This window comes from Macaca nemestrina, chromosome 4 (assembly GCF_043159975.1).
Source record: "Macaca nemestrina isolate mMacNem1 chromosome 4, mMacNem.hap1, whole genome shotgun sequence".
Taxonomy (NCBI): Eukaryota; Metazoa; Chordata; class Mammalia; order Primates; family Cercopithecidae; genus Macaca; species Macaca nemestrina.
In genome coordinates, this window is record NC_092128.1 from 158,888,745 (window position 1) to 158,905,387 (window position 16,643).

The window sequence follows — 16,643 nt, forward strand, 5'->3', positions numbered from 1 at the left end:
TCTATATTTTCAAGTTGGTCAAGAACATAAAAGAACATAAAAGAGTTTTTTATGTTTTCCAAGTTTGATTTCTATTAACTTTATTCTGTGTATGATTATTAATGTTTCTCAGTTTATACAGTTTTGTGTTCTCTTAGAGGATAATACCCACTTTTCACAGACTATTTAAATCTTCACTGGGAAAAAATATCAAAATTTATAAATTATATGAATATATTTAATTAGCACATGTGCCCCCAAACTATGTACATCTATTATACAGCAATTTTAAAATTTTAAATAAAAGGTAAATGTAAAAAAAAATGCATGAACATTGAACCAAATTTAGACATGCTTAATAAAGCCAATGTTTATTACGTTGAATTTGGTATTATTTATTTATTATTATTATTTATTACTTTGAATTTGGTATTATTTAAAAAGCAATCCAGTTTTTAAAACTTTAAATGAAATAACATGTCTGAAGAGAGTTTCTAGATGCAGCTTACTTATCTATATAGGGAGCAAATTACAAATAAAGTCTTTAAAGAACCCATAAATATTGAGCTAATGTGGAATTACTGATAAGCAGCTCTAAAGCTGCTCCTTAGTATTGTTCACCTGTTTGTCAGCTTGTTCTAAGCCAAACTCCTAAATGCTGAAAAAGAAAGTTTAGATAATCGGATAATATTTCTTCACAAAGTCAGCATAAATCTCTGTCTAAATGCATTGTAAGATAAGCAAAAGGCTTTTAATATTACTTATGCTAAAGGAAAAAATACGCTGGTTCTTTTGCCAACCTTCTTTTGTACTAATTGTGTAAGTCTGAAGTGAGGGCTGTAGGAAATTAAAACAGAAAATGGAAGGCCTGGTTGTTGGGCTTGTTGGATTTGCACTGTAACACAGGAGATAAAGCATCAGTTTAAACAAACATAGACACACACACATAACATCTCAAGATCGCATAATATAGCTGCCAAGATGGGGTCACAGATGAGTTCAGTAAATAAAGAATGTCATGGACTAGTATAGTCAGAGAAATCGTTACCAAGGAGGTGCAATTTGAGAGGAGACTTCAAAGAAGGGCAGGATTTTGTTAGTTGGAAAGCAGATGACACAGCAATTTGGGCAGGAAGGAAATCAAGTTGCAGAAGTCGCTTAGGGAAAGTAGGTTTGAAGGAAGCATCAGAACGACTAAATTGGAAGCTTTGCTCAAATAACAAAATCTCGTTTTATTTTTATGTTTTTTCACTTTACCTCTATCAGTTTATCACTCTTTTTACGCTAGTACAAACTGTCATGTTTTAACATCTCTGCACTTTTATTAGGTGTAGGATGCAAGCTTTGAAATAAGCTTGAAACTGTGGAGATGAGTGGCCCATTCCTTTGAGGGTCTGACCACCTGAGGGGATCCACAGATATTAGCTACTAGGTGGTCGATCACCTTGCCCATCATGAAACACCATCCTATTATGCTGTGTCCTGACAGCTTGAGAAGCGGAACCGGAAGTACACAGTTCACTTCTGCACATTCTCCAGCTCTTCCTGAACAGTTTCATGTCTCATCTATTTCATGAGGAGCAGAAATATTCTCAGAAATTCTTGTTTTCTTTTAGCTACCAAGATTTGGGCCTCTTTTTTTATTGGTTATTTCCTGAGGTTAATGGGGCATTTGACCATTTTAATCCACTTTTCTGAGAACCAGCACATTCTGAAAATTGTCTGAGCCCTCTCCTTTGACTATCAATAAAGATCACTTTTAGATAAGTTGAAGAAGAGGCCAGACAGGAACCTGTCAGGCTCCCTGTTGCATGTTTTTAATTCACACACCCACATGGCTACATCCAACAGAGGTGACCTGAATTTTGCTCCTTTGATGTTGCATACCATGAATTCCCATAGCAGGTTTGCAACAAAGGGGGTATTTTAAAGCTTTTTTCTAATATCGCCTTAGCAGATACTGACTGATCCTTTCCCAGGAACAGAGAGGGTCCCACCCATGCTCCTGATTTTAGAATCATAAACATCAGTAGGACCAAGATGCTTTTACAGGGATAAAGTGACTTTAATTTCTCTTGGGTGGTCAAAACACAGCATGTGCAATATTTTTACAAACTATGATTCAGAAAGCACGTAGTTCTAGAGCGTTTTGTTTTTTATTATGTTGGTGTCAATGGAAACAGTTGTGCTTCCTGATGTCTTACTGAGACGGCCTTTTTGGTCATTTTGGGCCACTTTCCCAAGGATACTGCATGTTGCCTGACCTGTATTCCTGAGGAAATAAGTAGGACTTAGATTGATCTGTTTTGGACAGTGTGCTTTCTCTAAGAATGGCGAAAGGAAAAACATCAGACTAGGATGCTCTCCAGAAATAATAATGGAGACTCTCATCCTGTTGTGTAAACTCTCCTTGTACTTTGCTCTGTGTGTGTGAGGTGGAAATATTATTTTTAAACAGTCATTTACTCTGAAAAAATATAATTTTGCATTACATTAGTTTTACAGTTAAGAGAGATAAATAAGACCTTTTTATTAACAAGTTGATGAGATGAGCCTTAGTATACCTATAGGAAGTTTTTGAATGAGTGCCAGTTCTGAATTTACAAATCAACATTTCTTCTCTCCAGCTTTCTTTAGCTTGCCCATGGTGATGTGAAGATGAGAAGAAATAGCAAGGCCCAACCAGTTCTTCATCTGAAGACAGTTCAATGTTCTACAAACCAGGTAAAAATAATACAGATGATTTTAGGAATGCACAGTCCCTTTATAAAAGAAACTATTTCCTTTCTCAAGTTTGATCTACAGATTTTTGCAAGAAGCTATATTTATGATCTAATGTGTAACTTGTTAATAAATGACATTATATCAATTTCAATTATCTGTGAAGAGCAGAGCGACTAAAGCATGCATTTGTGTATTGACTCATGAATAAAGTTATAGTTGTAGTATAACCTTCTTTTATGGAAATATTTTAAAGAAAAAAAGAGGACATGTGGCTACTTGATTTGCTTGTTATAATTCTAAACAAAGGAAAGAGGAGTGGGCTAAATAAATTTAATATTTCTTTAAAAACAACTTTTACCAAATGAATATATTTGCATATATTTAAAATTCAAGTAAATTTAAAGGCCAGTAACTAAATAAATAAACGTTTTATTTATTTATTTCCTGCACAACTGCAGGAAAACAACCACTTTCAAACTCTTTAATTTTTATTTTACTTTTGTGGATTTAAATAACATCTATACATCTATCTCATGATTTTTAGAGTTAGTGCTCTAATAATTGATTTCTTGTTGCTATAGATGTGGATTTACACTTCCTTAAAACCCCCACATTCTTGATTCTCCCTGTATAGCTATATCACTATTTTTACAATTTTAGTTTAAATATGTATCTGAATTTATAGTTAGCAAGACTATACAAGTAGTGTTTACTGCTAAGCCTGGTGATGTGATACGATTGCATTCTCTTTACTGTAGTAGAATTTTCGTTTTTCTCTTGAATTCAGTGCTTTCCTTTCCCTCCCTCCCTCCCTCCCTCCCTCCCTCCCTCCCTCCCTCCCTCCCTCCCTCCCTTCCTTCCTTCCTTCCTTCCTTCCTTCCTTCCTTCCTTCCTTCCTTCCTTCCTTCCTTCCTTCCTTCCTTCCTTCCTTCCTTTTTCTGTCTCTCTTTCTTTTCCTTTTTTTGATGGAGTCTCACTCTGTCACCCAGGCTGGATTCCCTATCTCCCTTTCTTCCTCTTTCCTTTATCCCTCCCTTCCTCCTATTCTCCTTTTCTCCATTTTTTTTTTTTTTTTTTTTTTTTTTTTTGCTAAGTCTTCAGTTGCTTTATAAAACAGCTTTTTGTAAAGAGCAGTGGTGGAATCTCGGCTCACTGCAGCCTCTGCTTCCTGGGTTCAAGCCATTCTCCTGCCTCAGCCTTCCAAGGAGCTGGGATTACAAGCATGTGCCACAAGGTCTGGCACTGCCTGGCCCTTCATTTTTCTTTTCTTTTTTCTTTTTTTTTTTTTTTTTTGAGAGGGAGTCTCGCTCTGTCGCCCAGGCTGGAGTGCAGTGGCCGGATCTCAGCTCACTGCAAGCTCCGCCTCCCGGGTTCCCGCCATTCTCCTGCCTCAGCCTCCCGAGTAGCTGGGACTACAGGTGCCGCCACCTCGCCCGGCTAATTTTTTTGTATTTTTAGTAGAGACGGGGTTTCACCGTGTTAGCCAGGATGGTCTCGATTTCCTGACCTCGTGATCCGCCCGTCTTGGCCTCCCAAAGTGCTGGGATTACAGGCTTGAGCCACCGCGCCCGGCCTCATTTTTCTTTTGCTCAGTTTCTCCCTCACCGTTTCCCTATCTCCCTTTCTCCCTCCCTTCCACCTATTCCTCTTCCTTTTTTTTTTTTTTTTTTTTTTTTTGGTATGTCTTCCCAAACCCTCCAATATCTTTATAAAATGCCTTTCTATTCAATTTTCTACAACGACAAGCTGGTCAAATGATCTAGAAAGGTCCCCCTCCCACTACACTTGGAGAAATCTCTCCTGCTACCTGTCTCCCTCCAGATAAAAGTAGAAAGAAACAGAGGACTTTTATCTCCTTCTTCTTTTACCTTCCACGTTTCTCTCTAGTTGTTCTCGAAGGCTTCTTTTAAAGAGATGCCATTTAGGGTTTTGTTTTTGTTTTTGTTTTGACTGTCACCCTAGTTTATTCTTCCATTTTATGATGTTGTAGGTATTTTTCTTTTTTTTCTAGAAATCGTGTCCTCTTTTTACTTGGCCCTGCCAAAAGGCTTGATTTTACCTCAGTAAAACTGACATTAAATTTCTGGCCTCCAGAATTGTAACGGAAGAAATCTCTGTTGTTTTTAAGCCACCAAGGTTGTGGCAATTTGTTATACAAGAAACAAACACAATTTGTATTAGAGTTTATTTTTCTTCCTCATTCTTTGTGATGATTTTTGGAAGGAGAAAGTTATGGAAAGATTATTTATTTTACCTTCTTGAAACTGGAATCCTTTAGTTATTTAAGATAGTTTTCTTTTTCTTTGCTGTAAAGATGATATCCACCTTCAGAAGAATGATGCATTCTCAGTTATGGAATTTTAATAGTCTTCATTCCTCTCCTCTTCTTAGTACATTATCTCCTGTCATATCATCCTCCCCTCCCCTCCCCTCCCCTCCCCTCTCTTTCCTCCTCTCCCCTCCTCTCCCCTCCTCTCCCCTCCTCTCCCCTCCTCTCTCCTCCTCTTTTCTCTGTTTCCTTTCCCAGTAATCCAGCAGTTGCCTACTGAGTGCTAGATGTTGTGACAGGCTTTGGAAATACAGAAACCAACAAAGCAGTTTTGATGCCCTCCATGAGGTCACCGTCTATTGGTATAGAGGAGGGACAAAAGTAACATTTGTTTTGTGCAAGACATAAAGCTAGCTTCGTGGAAGACATAAATTTCTTGTTTGGTGCAAGACATAAATTTAGAAATAAAATCAACAACTAAAATACTGTACTAAATACTAAATTAGGCCAGGCACGGTGGCTCATGCCTGTAATCCCAGCACTTTGGGAGGCTGAGGCAGGCGGATCATGAGGTCAAGAGTTCAAGACCACCCTGGCCAAGATGGTGAAATGCTGTCTCTACTAAAAAATAAAAAAATTTGCCAAACGTGGTGGCGGGTGCCTGTAATCCCAGCTCCTTGGGAGGCTGAGGCTGGAGAATCCCTTGAACCTGGGAGGTAGAGGTTTCAGTGAGCCGAGATTACACCACCGCACTCCAGCCTGGATGACAGAGTGAGACTCTGCCAAAAAAAAAAAAAAAAAAAAAAAAAAAAAAAAAAAAAACCCAGAAAAGAAAACAAACAAAAAAACCAAAAAACTAAATTAGATACATGAGCAAAATACTGAAAATACTGTGATCTCATATAACATTTTGCAAATAGCTCTGCTGGGCAGAGACTGAGAAAATTTATTGAAGAGTGCTTGTGCGGCATCTTAGGAGATGCATTAGCCTGTTAGAAAGAACTAAATGGGGGAGAGGCATTTTATGGCAAGGAACTGGCTCTGTGGAAGTCACATACATATTAAGGAGCACAGGTTTCTTGAGCATGGCCAGATATTTAATGTCCCCAGAACATAGATTAAGAGTGGCAGAAGTATGGGCTAATGAGACTATAAAGGTCAAATTATGACTCTTTTTTTTTTTTTTTTTGCTGTGTTAAAGTTTAGGTTTTATTATTTTGTAAATGAGTGAAAATAAAGGTGTTGAGCAGAAAAATGACATGTGTTTTAGGAAGAAAATTCTGACAGTTTTCTGATTATTGAACTGCTAAAGAGAGGCTGGAAAACCAGGGAGAGGGGTTTGTAAGAAACCAGGTGAGCAATAGATGACAATTACCTGAATCAAAACAGTAGAGGCACTGGGACAAGATCAGAGAATGGAATCAAGAGATATTTCTGAAACAAAATTGGCAGAGGCATGACATTTCGACTTTTTAGTGGAAGGTAGTAAGTGCAATGCTAGCAGTCACAGAGAACAACTAGATGCCAGGGGAGAGGGACCCAGTTGGGTCTGGGCAGAAGCAGAGGAGGTGACATCTAAGATAAGTCTTAAAAGAGAGAAGAAACAAGTTACATGAAAAAGAAGAAAAGCCAGAAAAAGAAGAGAAAACAGATTGTGGCAGCAGGGCTCTCCAAACACCAAAGACGCTCTAGTAAGAGGCATGGCCATGAGAAACAGAGCGGCTGCTGGCTTTGCTTTAATTAGTATACAATTATTGGTGGAGAAAGTCTGGTGGGAGGTAAGGTGGGAAGGAACCAGTCCCTGGAGACTTCTGGTTAATGTCCTCATCCTTTCTTTCCCTGAACGTCACTCTTACCCTGTGTAGCTGGGACTACAGGTGTGCACTGTTGCGCCTGAGTAACTTTATATTTTGTAGAGATAGGGTGTCACTATTGCCCAGGCTAGTCTTGAACTCCTGGGCTCAGTCAAGTCTCTCTCCTCAGTCTCCCAAACTGCTGGTATTTCAGGTGTGAACCACCATGCCCAGCCCCTTCTTAAATTTATACCAGTCTTTAGGCCTAAAACAGTCTTTTATCAACTGCTAAGACTTCCTTCTTTTAAAAATATGATCAGAGCTTTTATCTTTCGCAGCAGGCATCCTAGTTTCATGTTTTTCGGGGAAATTTGTAGAGATTCACACTCACTAAAAATGTTATTTTGGGCTGTTTTATAGATGTATAATGCACCATTTATTCATTCAGTACATAGTTAGCAAGTAAAAGGGAAGAACCAAGATTCATTCTATGCCTTCTTTTGTTGGAATTCAAGCACACTAACAATGTGTTCTCTTGTTGGACAAACGTTAAAGAAAAAGATACCCTCCTTATCAGGTTGTCATAGTTCTCTGCGCTTACAAGTGTCCTGCAACATTTGATGATTTCTTTCCAAGCTTTGCTTCCTGAAAGGAAAAAGGGCAAGAAAAGAGTAAACTTTGTAACTTGCAATCTGTATAATATATTCCAAAGCGCTTTAGCTCAGATATTTTAGATACCTTTCTGATCACATGCTATAGTTAGAATCAATTTTCTTTTCTTAAAAGCTTGAAAGTTAATTAATTGAACTATGACTTGGGGACACAATGAAAACAATTCCCCCATCCAATTAAACAGTAGCTGGGATCTGAAAAAATAGCTCTTCTTGAAAATTTGAGAACTGGAATCATAGAACTTTATTTGCTTTTATATTCATTGTCCCATAATATCCTCTTCTAATTGGAAGTTTAGTTCTGATCATTTGGATTTAGGCTCAGGGAGCTCAGGAAAGTAGTATGTTGCCTTTGATTAACTCTTCAGGATTCTCCAACTCAACAGGCAAAGTTTCGGTAACAGCATAGGCACCCACAGTTTTAGGTACTAGGGATTTAAGGCCAGTTGTTTAAGAGTATTAATTCAAATTCGGCAGCCCTGGTTCTGGGCGGCTTGCCTTCTTTGTCAACATCCTCTGATTCAGAATATCCTAATCTAAAGCCTGGAGATAGTCATAAGGAGGTGAATGCAATCTTTACATGTACTATATTTTATTTTTGTAGAAGTTCCGGAGATAGTATTTTACCCATATACAAATTAGAGTCTTGGTGTGCTAAGTATTTTTGGCACGAAAATCTCTGAGGGGATTTTTAGAACTAAATACGGCTAAAGGGAAAGATAATTGGAATAGGTTGGCCTTTCCACACTCCTCGAGGTGTGGTGTGTGACATGTTTTTCACTATCTGCTCAAGGAAGCCTTGGTTTATCTCAGAAACATTCCTGCATAAGTGCCAAATACAGTCTTGTCTCTTGTTCTGGACTGGACTGTACCACTCCATGTGGCTGTGATACACTGGAGCACATTTGCCTAATGCCTCTGGTATCTTTTCCTTGATTAAAATTGTTATTAATCCCACACTCTCTTCCTAGGTCTGTCTCTGGGGGCCAGGCAGATTTGGTCACCCAACGGCTAGAGCAACCACTTGACTAGGTGAACTCCATTGGCAGTGGGGCATATGGGGACAAGTCAGTATCCCACGAGTGATCAAAGACAATCTGGATATCAGGACCCTAGTTTAGCCCAGGCCTCACACACAAAAGACCCTCCCTTGAGAAGCTCAATAGTTGCCCCTCAAATAGTTTTCCATAGGATTGGACTTCAGTTGTGACCTGTCACTATAGTAGACATGCTATCTGTGCTTTTGTTTCTTCCTAGTTTGTGAGTTTTCTCCGTTCTCTATTGTGTAAATGTCTCTATTTTTTTCTATCTGAATCAAACTTGTACTTTCCAACCATCTAGCTTTCTCAACCCTGTTTACCACCATCACCAGTCCAGTCAGACCATTTTCTATACTCTGCTCTAAAATCTCCACTTACATTAATGTAGCAACACCAGCGAACACAAGAATCAATTATACACGTGCATTTCATAACACCCCTCCAGGAGCCATGCTTCCTCTTCCCTCCCAGCTCCCATTCTAATCATTTATTCATTTGTTAAAATTGTGGGAGATCATCTAATATTCTCTCTCTCTCTAATCTTCATATTTACTTTATTCGTTTTGGTGTTTTGTTGTTTTAACAAGAGCTTTGAAAGAAAACACCCAGGCAGTATGCTTTATAGATTTATCAAAACAACAAAAGTTGTTGAACTGGGCGCTCTTGACCATCCTGCTCTCTGATTCCTCAACATGAGCTTTCACCTGTGCATTCTGATACCTTGCTGAGCTTTCACTTTTCGTTAATGACCTAATTGTGTAGTTTTCGCTGTGTTTGCATGCTTGTTCTCTTCTCTCCCTCCCTCCTTTCCCTTTCTCCCTCCTTCCTTCCTTCCTTCCTTCCTTCCTTCCTTCCTTCCTTCCTTCCTTCCTTCCTTCCTTCTTTCCTTCCTTCCCTCTTTCCTTCCTTTTTCCTTCTCTTTCTGCCTCTTTCTCTCTCTTTCTTTCCTCCTTCTCTTTCTTTCTTTTTTTTTTTTTTAGCAACCTCACTCAACTCCCAGTTGCTCACCCATTTGGCCACATGTATCCTAGGCTGCAGTAAGATACTTTCTTGCTTTCCTGCTGCTGCTCCAATCCTTTGGGATCTATACAGACAGGAGGAGTCTCAGACATGAGTTATTTTAGATTGTCTGAGAAGATCTAATTGAGGGTCAAAGTAGTGTATGTTGTGGGAGGGCATTTGTCACTGGATGAGATGACTCTCGCCATATGCTCTCGAAGGAGAAAACAAAGGCTGTAGACATAGATGAACATGATTTTATAGATTTATTTTTAAAATCTTCCTGTGGATCTAAGCAACACAGCAGAAGCAGTGAAATTGAAGGGAAGGGGGAAATTTCCATTCCTTAAAAAAGAAGAATCATTTCAAGTTCTAACTAGATTTGGGAAAATAAGATATTTCAAATAAATTAAAGGCTTCAAGATGTGTGATAAAGAGAATGCTGGAATTAATAATACACCAAAGTTGGAATGTCTACCTCTCCTTTGTTCAGTGTTTTTCTTTGATTAAAAAATATACTTACATGTTTTTTAATTTTGAAAATATCAGAAACTAAAAATCCAGTATTCTACTATGCAGAGATGAGAGTATTTTGATACCTGATCTTTTAACTATATTCAAAAACACTCATCTTACAAAATTGGAATCATATATTATCTGCAGTTTGGTTTTTAACCCCCCTGCTTTTGCTTACCTAAAGTTTACATCTCATGACTCTTGAAAGTAATCGTTTTTAATCAATATCTAATATATCATAAGAATTGATATATTCCATTTTCAGTTTTCCTGGCAGTTATAAACAATTTTGTACAAAAATGGTGTACACATTACACATACCCCTATCTCACTAATGAGTTTCTTACAAAAGGACCCTCAATGTGTCACTGAGAATCGGGCCCCATTCTCTGCAAATGCTTTTCTCCCATATATTATCATGTTGGATTCCCATATTTCACTCAGATTATTGCTCAAGTGTTACCGCACCAGAGAGACATTTCCCTGAACACCTATGTAAAATGTAGTATCCGCTGCCTCCAAAGTCATTTGTCTTATCCTGCATTATTTTTGTCTTAACATTCAGTAGTACTTAATATGTAATGTTAATTTGTCTACTTGTTGACCATTTATCTCTACCTGCTAGAACTGAAGATAAACGAGGCAGAAATTCTGCTTTGTTAAACACTTTATTCCTAGTGTCTCAAACAGTGCCTGGGACATAGTACATGATCAATAAATATTTGTTCAGTGAATAAATGCATAAAAACAAAGAAACACAAAACTTTTGGACATATAAATAAGTTGCCTTACAGAAAGCCTGTTTTAATTTGTATACTCATATGCAATGTATGAGAATACTCATTTTACAATGGAATAACCCACTTTGAATATTAGTTTTTAAATGATAAAAAAATAAAAATGTACACTATATATCAATGTTGCTTTAGGTTTTTTTTGTTTGTTTGTTTGTTTGTTTTTTTTTTTTTGAGATGCAGTCTCGTACTGTCACCTGGGCTGGAGTGCAATGGCGTGATCTTGGCTCACTGCAACCTCTGCCTCCCGGGTTCAAGTGATTCCCCTGCCTCAGCCTCCCGAGTAGCAGGGATACAGGTGCCTGCCACCACGCCCGGCTAATTTTTTTGTATTTTTAGTAGAGACGGGATTTCACTGTGTTGGCCAGGCTGGTCTTGAACTCCTGACCTTGTGATCTGCCTGCCTCCACCTCCTAAAGTGCTGGGATTACAGGCATGAGCCACCGTGCCCAGCCATAGTTTTTTTTTTCCTCATCTCTTCCTCTTCTTTATCCATTTTTTTTTAATTAAAGTGTTTGCTCCTTTTTTTTCCTTTAAAATGATATGCAAGAGGTGTTATGCATTAATTATGTTGAAATTTTTCACATTTTTATAGACATGTTTCCCTCCTTCATAATATCATTTTTATTTTAGATTCAGGGAGTACATGTGCAGGTTTATTACATGGGTATAGTGTAGGATGCTGAGTTTTGGGTATGAATGATCCTGTCACCCAGGTAGTGAGCATAGTACCCAATACATTTAGCCCTTTCCTCCCTCCCTCTCTTCTCCCGTCTAGTGACCCCCAGGGTCTGTTGTTTCCATCTTTATGTCCATGTGTACCTGGTGCTTAGCTGCCACTTATAAATGAGAATACACAGTATTTGGTTTTCTGTTCCTGCACTAATTCACTAAGGATAGTGGCCTCCAGCTGCATCTATGTTGCTGCAAAGGACGTGATTTTATTCTTTTTCATGGCTGTGTAGTATTCCATGGTATATATGGACCATATTTGCTTAATCCAGTCCACCACTGATGGGTACCTAGGTTAATTCCATGTCTTTGCTATTCTGAATAGTGCTGAGATGAACACACAAGTGCATGTGTCTTTTTGGTAGAACACAGAATTTACTCTTAAGTTTTCCTTATGTTTTGTGACATTTTAGATTTAAAAACATGTGAAATCAAATATTAGAAGATTTCTTCCAGCAAGCTTACCTCTATTGTTGCTATGGATTTCAAACACAACTCCTATTTTTTAAAGTTTGTCATTCATTTCACTATTGTAATTTTCCAGTGTCATTTATCATCCTTACTTCATTTTTTTCTTTATCCACTATGCTTCCTTTTTTTTTTTTTTAAGTTCTTACTGTTATTTTAAGCTGTTTCCTCCTTCTTGTCCTATATGATAGGGATCACGGCTTTGTGAATTTTATTTAAAATCCCTGTTTTCACCTGTTTTAATAGCAATATATTTATCTTTTGCTCTCCTTTTAAAAATGTTCTTATCCCATGTTCTCTGTAGTATTTTTATATAGGCTCCACCTTTATATTTGTTTTCTATTGGCTCAACACTCTGGATTAGCTTAGATCTATCTAATGGCATGTTTACGAGCAGATAACACCTGTTGTTTTCTTACTATCCACTTCTTGCCCGGTTAAAGCCCATTCATGCTGATTAAATCCACTTCATGTTGCTCCAGCTGGATGACACGTTGGTGTGCGGTCCTCCCAGCAGCTGGAGACCAGGGCACATCTGTGCAATCTGACTTTGCTCTCAATAGTAAGTAGGTCTCTTATGTCCCAAACCTTGTTATTTCACAAGCATGAAAAGCTACTATTCCTAATACTGTAAGTTCATTTCTTCACCATCTTCCTCTCTCTCCTACTATATACCTCATTTTAACTAATTTTGGGGGCATGTAATGTGTTACATGCCAGGCCTCCCTGCCCCTAGGAAGAGATGGTGATATGAGGGCACTGCACTATGGATCCCAAGAACCAGCACCTTCTATTGATGCCCGATATAATTATGGCCATCCAAATGTTGGTGGAACAGGCCATAAATATGATGGCAGTTGATCAAGAAATGTTAAAATACCTTCTTAATTTTCAGATGGATAGGACTAATCTGTCTACATTGCAGACCACCTGTTGTTTTTCTTAGCCCAACATCATTAGTTTCAGAAGAATGGTAAAGATATTACCACTATTAATCTTAGTTTTTAGAATTGTTGAGAGATGTACTTTTCAGTTTAAGTATTTTAACTAAAAGTTAGCTGAGACCAACTTATGACGGTGGACTGCTAACCAGATGTCATGGAAACTAAAATTTTTATAGCAATATTTATCAGGCCTTTCATTTTAGTTCAACTCTTCCTCCATCCCAAAATGACTATCTTTCAAGACATTCCAAATGATTGGACAAATGTATAGATGCATAATAGAATTAGAGTAGAAAATATCAACATGACATAATAAGTAGCAAGTATTTTGTTGTTATCATGTGATGTTTAGAAATTATGCCTTTGTAACTTCATTTATTATTGTTATGTCTTACCATTTTGAATGGTCTTTTATTTAAAGTATAATTTTAATTATTTTCATATTTATTCTAACTTAGCATCTCTAAATACACATCATAGGGTTTTAGTGGTAGAATTATCTAAGCTATTGAGATGTTTTTCAAATTAGATGAACTTAGTGAAAAATGTTCTTCAGTGTTTGATAAAATCACCACGACATGTGGAGCAGTGGACATTATCCCCATGAAATGATGGTGGAAACTGACCAGCTTTTTTCAGTAGCATCCTGGTAGTGATCTTTTCAATGCAAGATACAACACTTTTCAAATGGGATTTTTTCTGTAACCCATATGTAACTCAGAATGTCTGTGGTTGTTTTAGTCAACTGGCCATTAAAAAAAATACATTATGGACTGTGAACTCACCAAGGCCCTTTCAAGTGCTGATGTATGTTTTATGTTTTACATAGGTTATTAGTGACCTTTTTGCACTTTTATCAGAAAGTCCTTTGTTTTGTGCATGTACCTGTGTCAGAATAGAGGCCAGATCTTGGAGGTGTTTAATTGCAGACTTCTAATGCATAAGGCCTGCTGGCCTTGTTGACTTTTAAAAGTTATTTGTTAGTCTCAAATGAAACAAACAAACAAACAACAAAAAAAGCTTGCTCTTTTTATAACAGAGTAAGATGAAACATGCAATGATAGGGTGGTGTTGAGTTGTAGAAATTTCTAAAAACTAGGTAGTCCTTAAGCAGTAATCAGAATTTTTGATTTTCTGTATATCTATTGGCTAAAAAGCCAAAAATGGTTTTCAATAATGCCTGTTATCAATATATAAAACACCTGTAACAGAATCACTAAAAGACATCAAATTATTATTATTTAAAATTTATTGAGAGGCAATGTCAATGATTTTTCAAACTTATCAATAACTCCCTATTGTATAGTGGAGAAAGTGGAAACTCTTAATTTCTGCCCTAACTCCCATCCATAACTGATTTCAACACTCCTATTACCACATTATTTGTTCCTGCAGTTTCTAAAATTGACTCTATCCCTCAGACAGTATTATTTGCCCACTGCTTTCTTACACCTGTCTTATTTATTCTTGGATTTTTTTGGTTCGTCTGTTTTATTTATGTCAGTGTCCACTTTGCAGACACTTGAGTTGGCCAGGTATCCATATGGAATATTGCCATTCCTGCGCTGTGCTGGATCAGACATGCCTTGTGGCATCACCAAGTAAACAGAGTGAGAAAACGTGGGTGTGGCAAATCCATATCTGAGTAACAGCCATTTTGGAGGGAAGAGACTGGCTAATCCAATCAGTATAAAAGGCTGTGCTTCTTAATTGGGTGGTACTATTCAAAAGCATGGATTTAATTTGAAATAAAATTGCCTGATGTTTCTGTATCATTGATTTATTGATGGTGGTGGCTACTATTTTTTAGTGTTTTCAAGGAATACGAAAACTTACAGTATGAAATTTACACAAATCTGTAGTTGTAAAAGGTTAGATTTTTCTGTAGTGTTTCTCCTATTTTCTGTTATTTTGAGTTCTCATTTAAAGAAATGTTAAAGAGAAAAAACATTTGTCTGAAATAGAGCTCAAAAGGATTCTCAACTATGATTCTCATAGTTGTTTTAATGAGAATTTAAACATACTATGATACTAAGATAGAATGTAATCTTTAAAGAGTTTAAAACCGTTATTCCTAGCCCCTAAAGTGATATTATTTTGATTTCCTTAAGCATAGAGAACTTTGTTTACAGTAGTTCTACTCTGCGATTAGATATAATAAACCAGCATTCTTTAAAAAACTCAAGCAAGACCTTGGAACCTGAGCTGTATGAGTAATACATATGTGATCCTGTGATCTATATGATATATTGTTTGTCATTTCTCTATTCCCAGCTTGAAATTTAACATAAAAAAAGTTTCACTGCTTTATTCTAAATCCTGTTTGATCAACATGGAAAATATTGTTTTAGATTTCTTAATATAAAAAAAAATCTTTGACTGGATTAAATAGTAGTTACTGCAAAAAGACACTTGGAGTTTACCTTTAGTCACATCTTTAGCACATTTTCTATTAAAACATTTCTAGATTTTAGTGTCTGCTTGGTTTTGGTGATCTAAGCTGTAATAAGTAGCCTTGGGACCCCTGAAGGCACGCCCCACACACTTATGCTGTGTGACCTAAGGTCACAAGTAATGGCTGCAAGCTAATTGATTGAGAAAGGGTTGTCTGGCGGGGCCTCTTTGCGTCCTCCCTTTACATTCCTAAGTTCTGTGAAAGAGGCACTAGTCGCTCAGCCTAGCAAGGAAGGAAAAAAGAGGAAGTTTCTCTCTGCGTTCTGATTACACTCTGAATTCCCTTGTAGTGAGCTTACTTCTCTCCACCCACTTCTTACCAAGAACTCCTTAACTCGAGGGTGAACAACTTAAAGCTTGATCCTACAGTTACCTGAAAAGTGATTTGAGTATTCATTGAACTGAAAGAACAAATCGCCTACTTCAGGCGGTGGGAAGCGTATGGAAATTATATTAGAACTTCAGCAAAGTGCACAGCTGCATAATAGAGAAGCCGGCACTCAGATTGACAGGCAAATAAGCCAGCTTGTGGAAGGGGCCTCTGGGTGGCAGCTCTGGGCTTTTGGGTGTTGGACAACCATAGGCAAAACTGAAATGGAACAGGGGCAGAAAATAGCACACTTTTACTCTACGCAACTGTTGCTTTTTCATGGTGAGTGCAGATTTCAGATATTTTATTTAAAATGTACTTGCTATGTTGTAAAAACAAGTTAGAAATCTGTTGTGCTTTGAGGGAAATTATAGCAAAAGCATTTCTTAGAAGTTCTTAGATGATATGGTTTTGTTTCTGCTTGATTTCACACTAATCTCGGTGATGCAACCAGAAAAATACAGTATTTGTGTTGTCTTGCGTGTCCTTTTTCTGAAAATTGTCCTTTTGTTTAAATCATGCTTCTCTTCAACTTGAATCAACATTGTTTTAGGCAAATCATGTGTGGGATAGATGATGAAGGAACAACGGTGTGACAGAATATATGTAAACATTTCATTTAGTTCGACTTTGTGTCACTTATCCCTGGCTTCATGTTTTGCCGCCTTATCTTAGGAATATATAACGCAGTGTGTATGAAAAGGCTTTGTGTGAGAATTCCTGGCCAGTTGAAGGGTCAGGGCCTGTGCATTATCTGACTGCCAGCAAGATCACTGGTGTGTCCTCTTATTTTTAACCTAAAATAGGAAAAAAAAAAAGTACATCTTTACATATTAAAAAGTAAGTGTGTTTGATTTCAACAGTTCCCTTCTTGTAGTATGTGGATGTTA

General features: G+C 37.4%; 1 protein-coding gene across 16 annotated transcripts in view; it reads left to right on the plus strand.

Moving 5' to 3' along the window:
* LOC105483467 (uncharacterized) overlaps window positions 1–16,643 on the plus strand; it is a 573,731-nt gene that overhangs the window by 102,596 nt on the left and 454,492 nt on the right. For 11 of the 16 annotated variants that reach the window (XR_011622692.1, XR_011622689.1, XR_011622700.1 and 8 more), the window contains one exon: window positions 2,607–2,703. Coding sequence is in view for 3 of the 16 variants with exons in the window: in XM_071095500.1 (XP_070951601.1) it covers window positions 2,638–2,703 (66 nt within the window). In the remaining 13 variants the exon portion in view is untranslated. Of the gene's footprint in view, window positions 1–2,606; window positions 2,704–12,467; window positions 13,255–13,413; window positions 16,036–16,643 lie in introns of those variants that run through there. The other 5 variants (XR_011622710.1, XM_024793317.2, XM_071095499.1 and 2 more) reach the window with 5 other exon arrangements.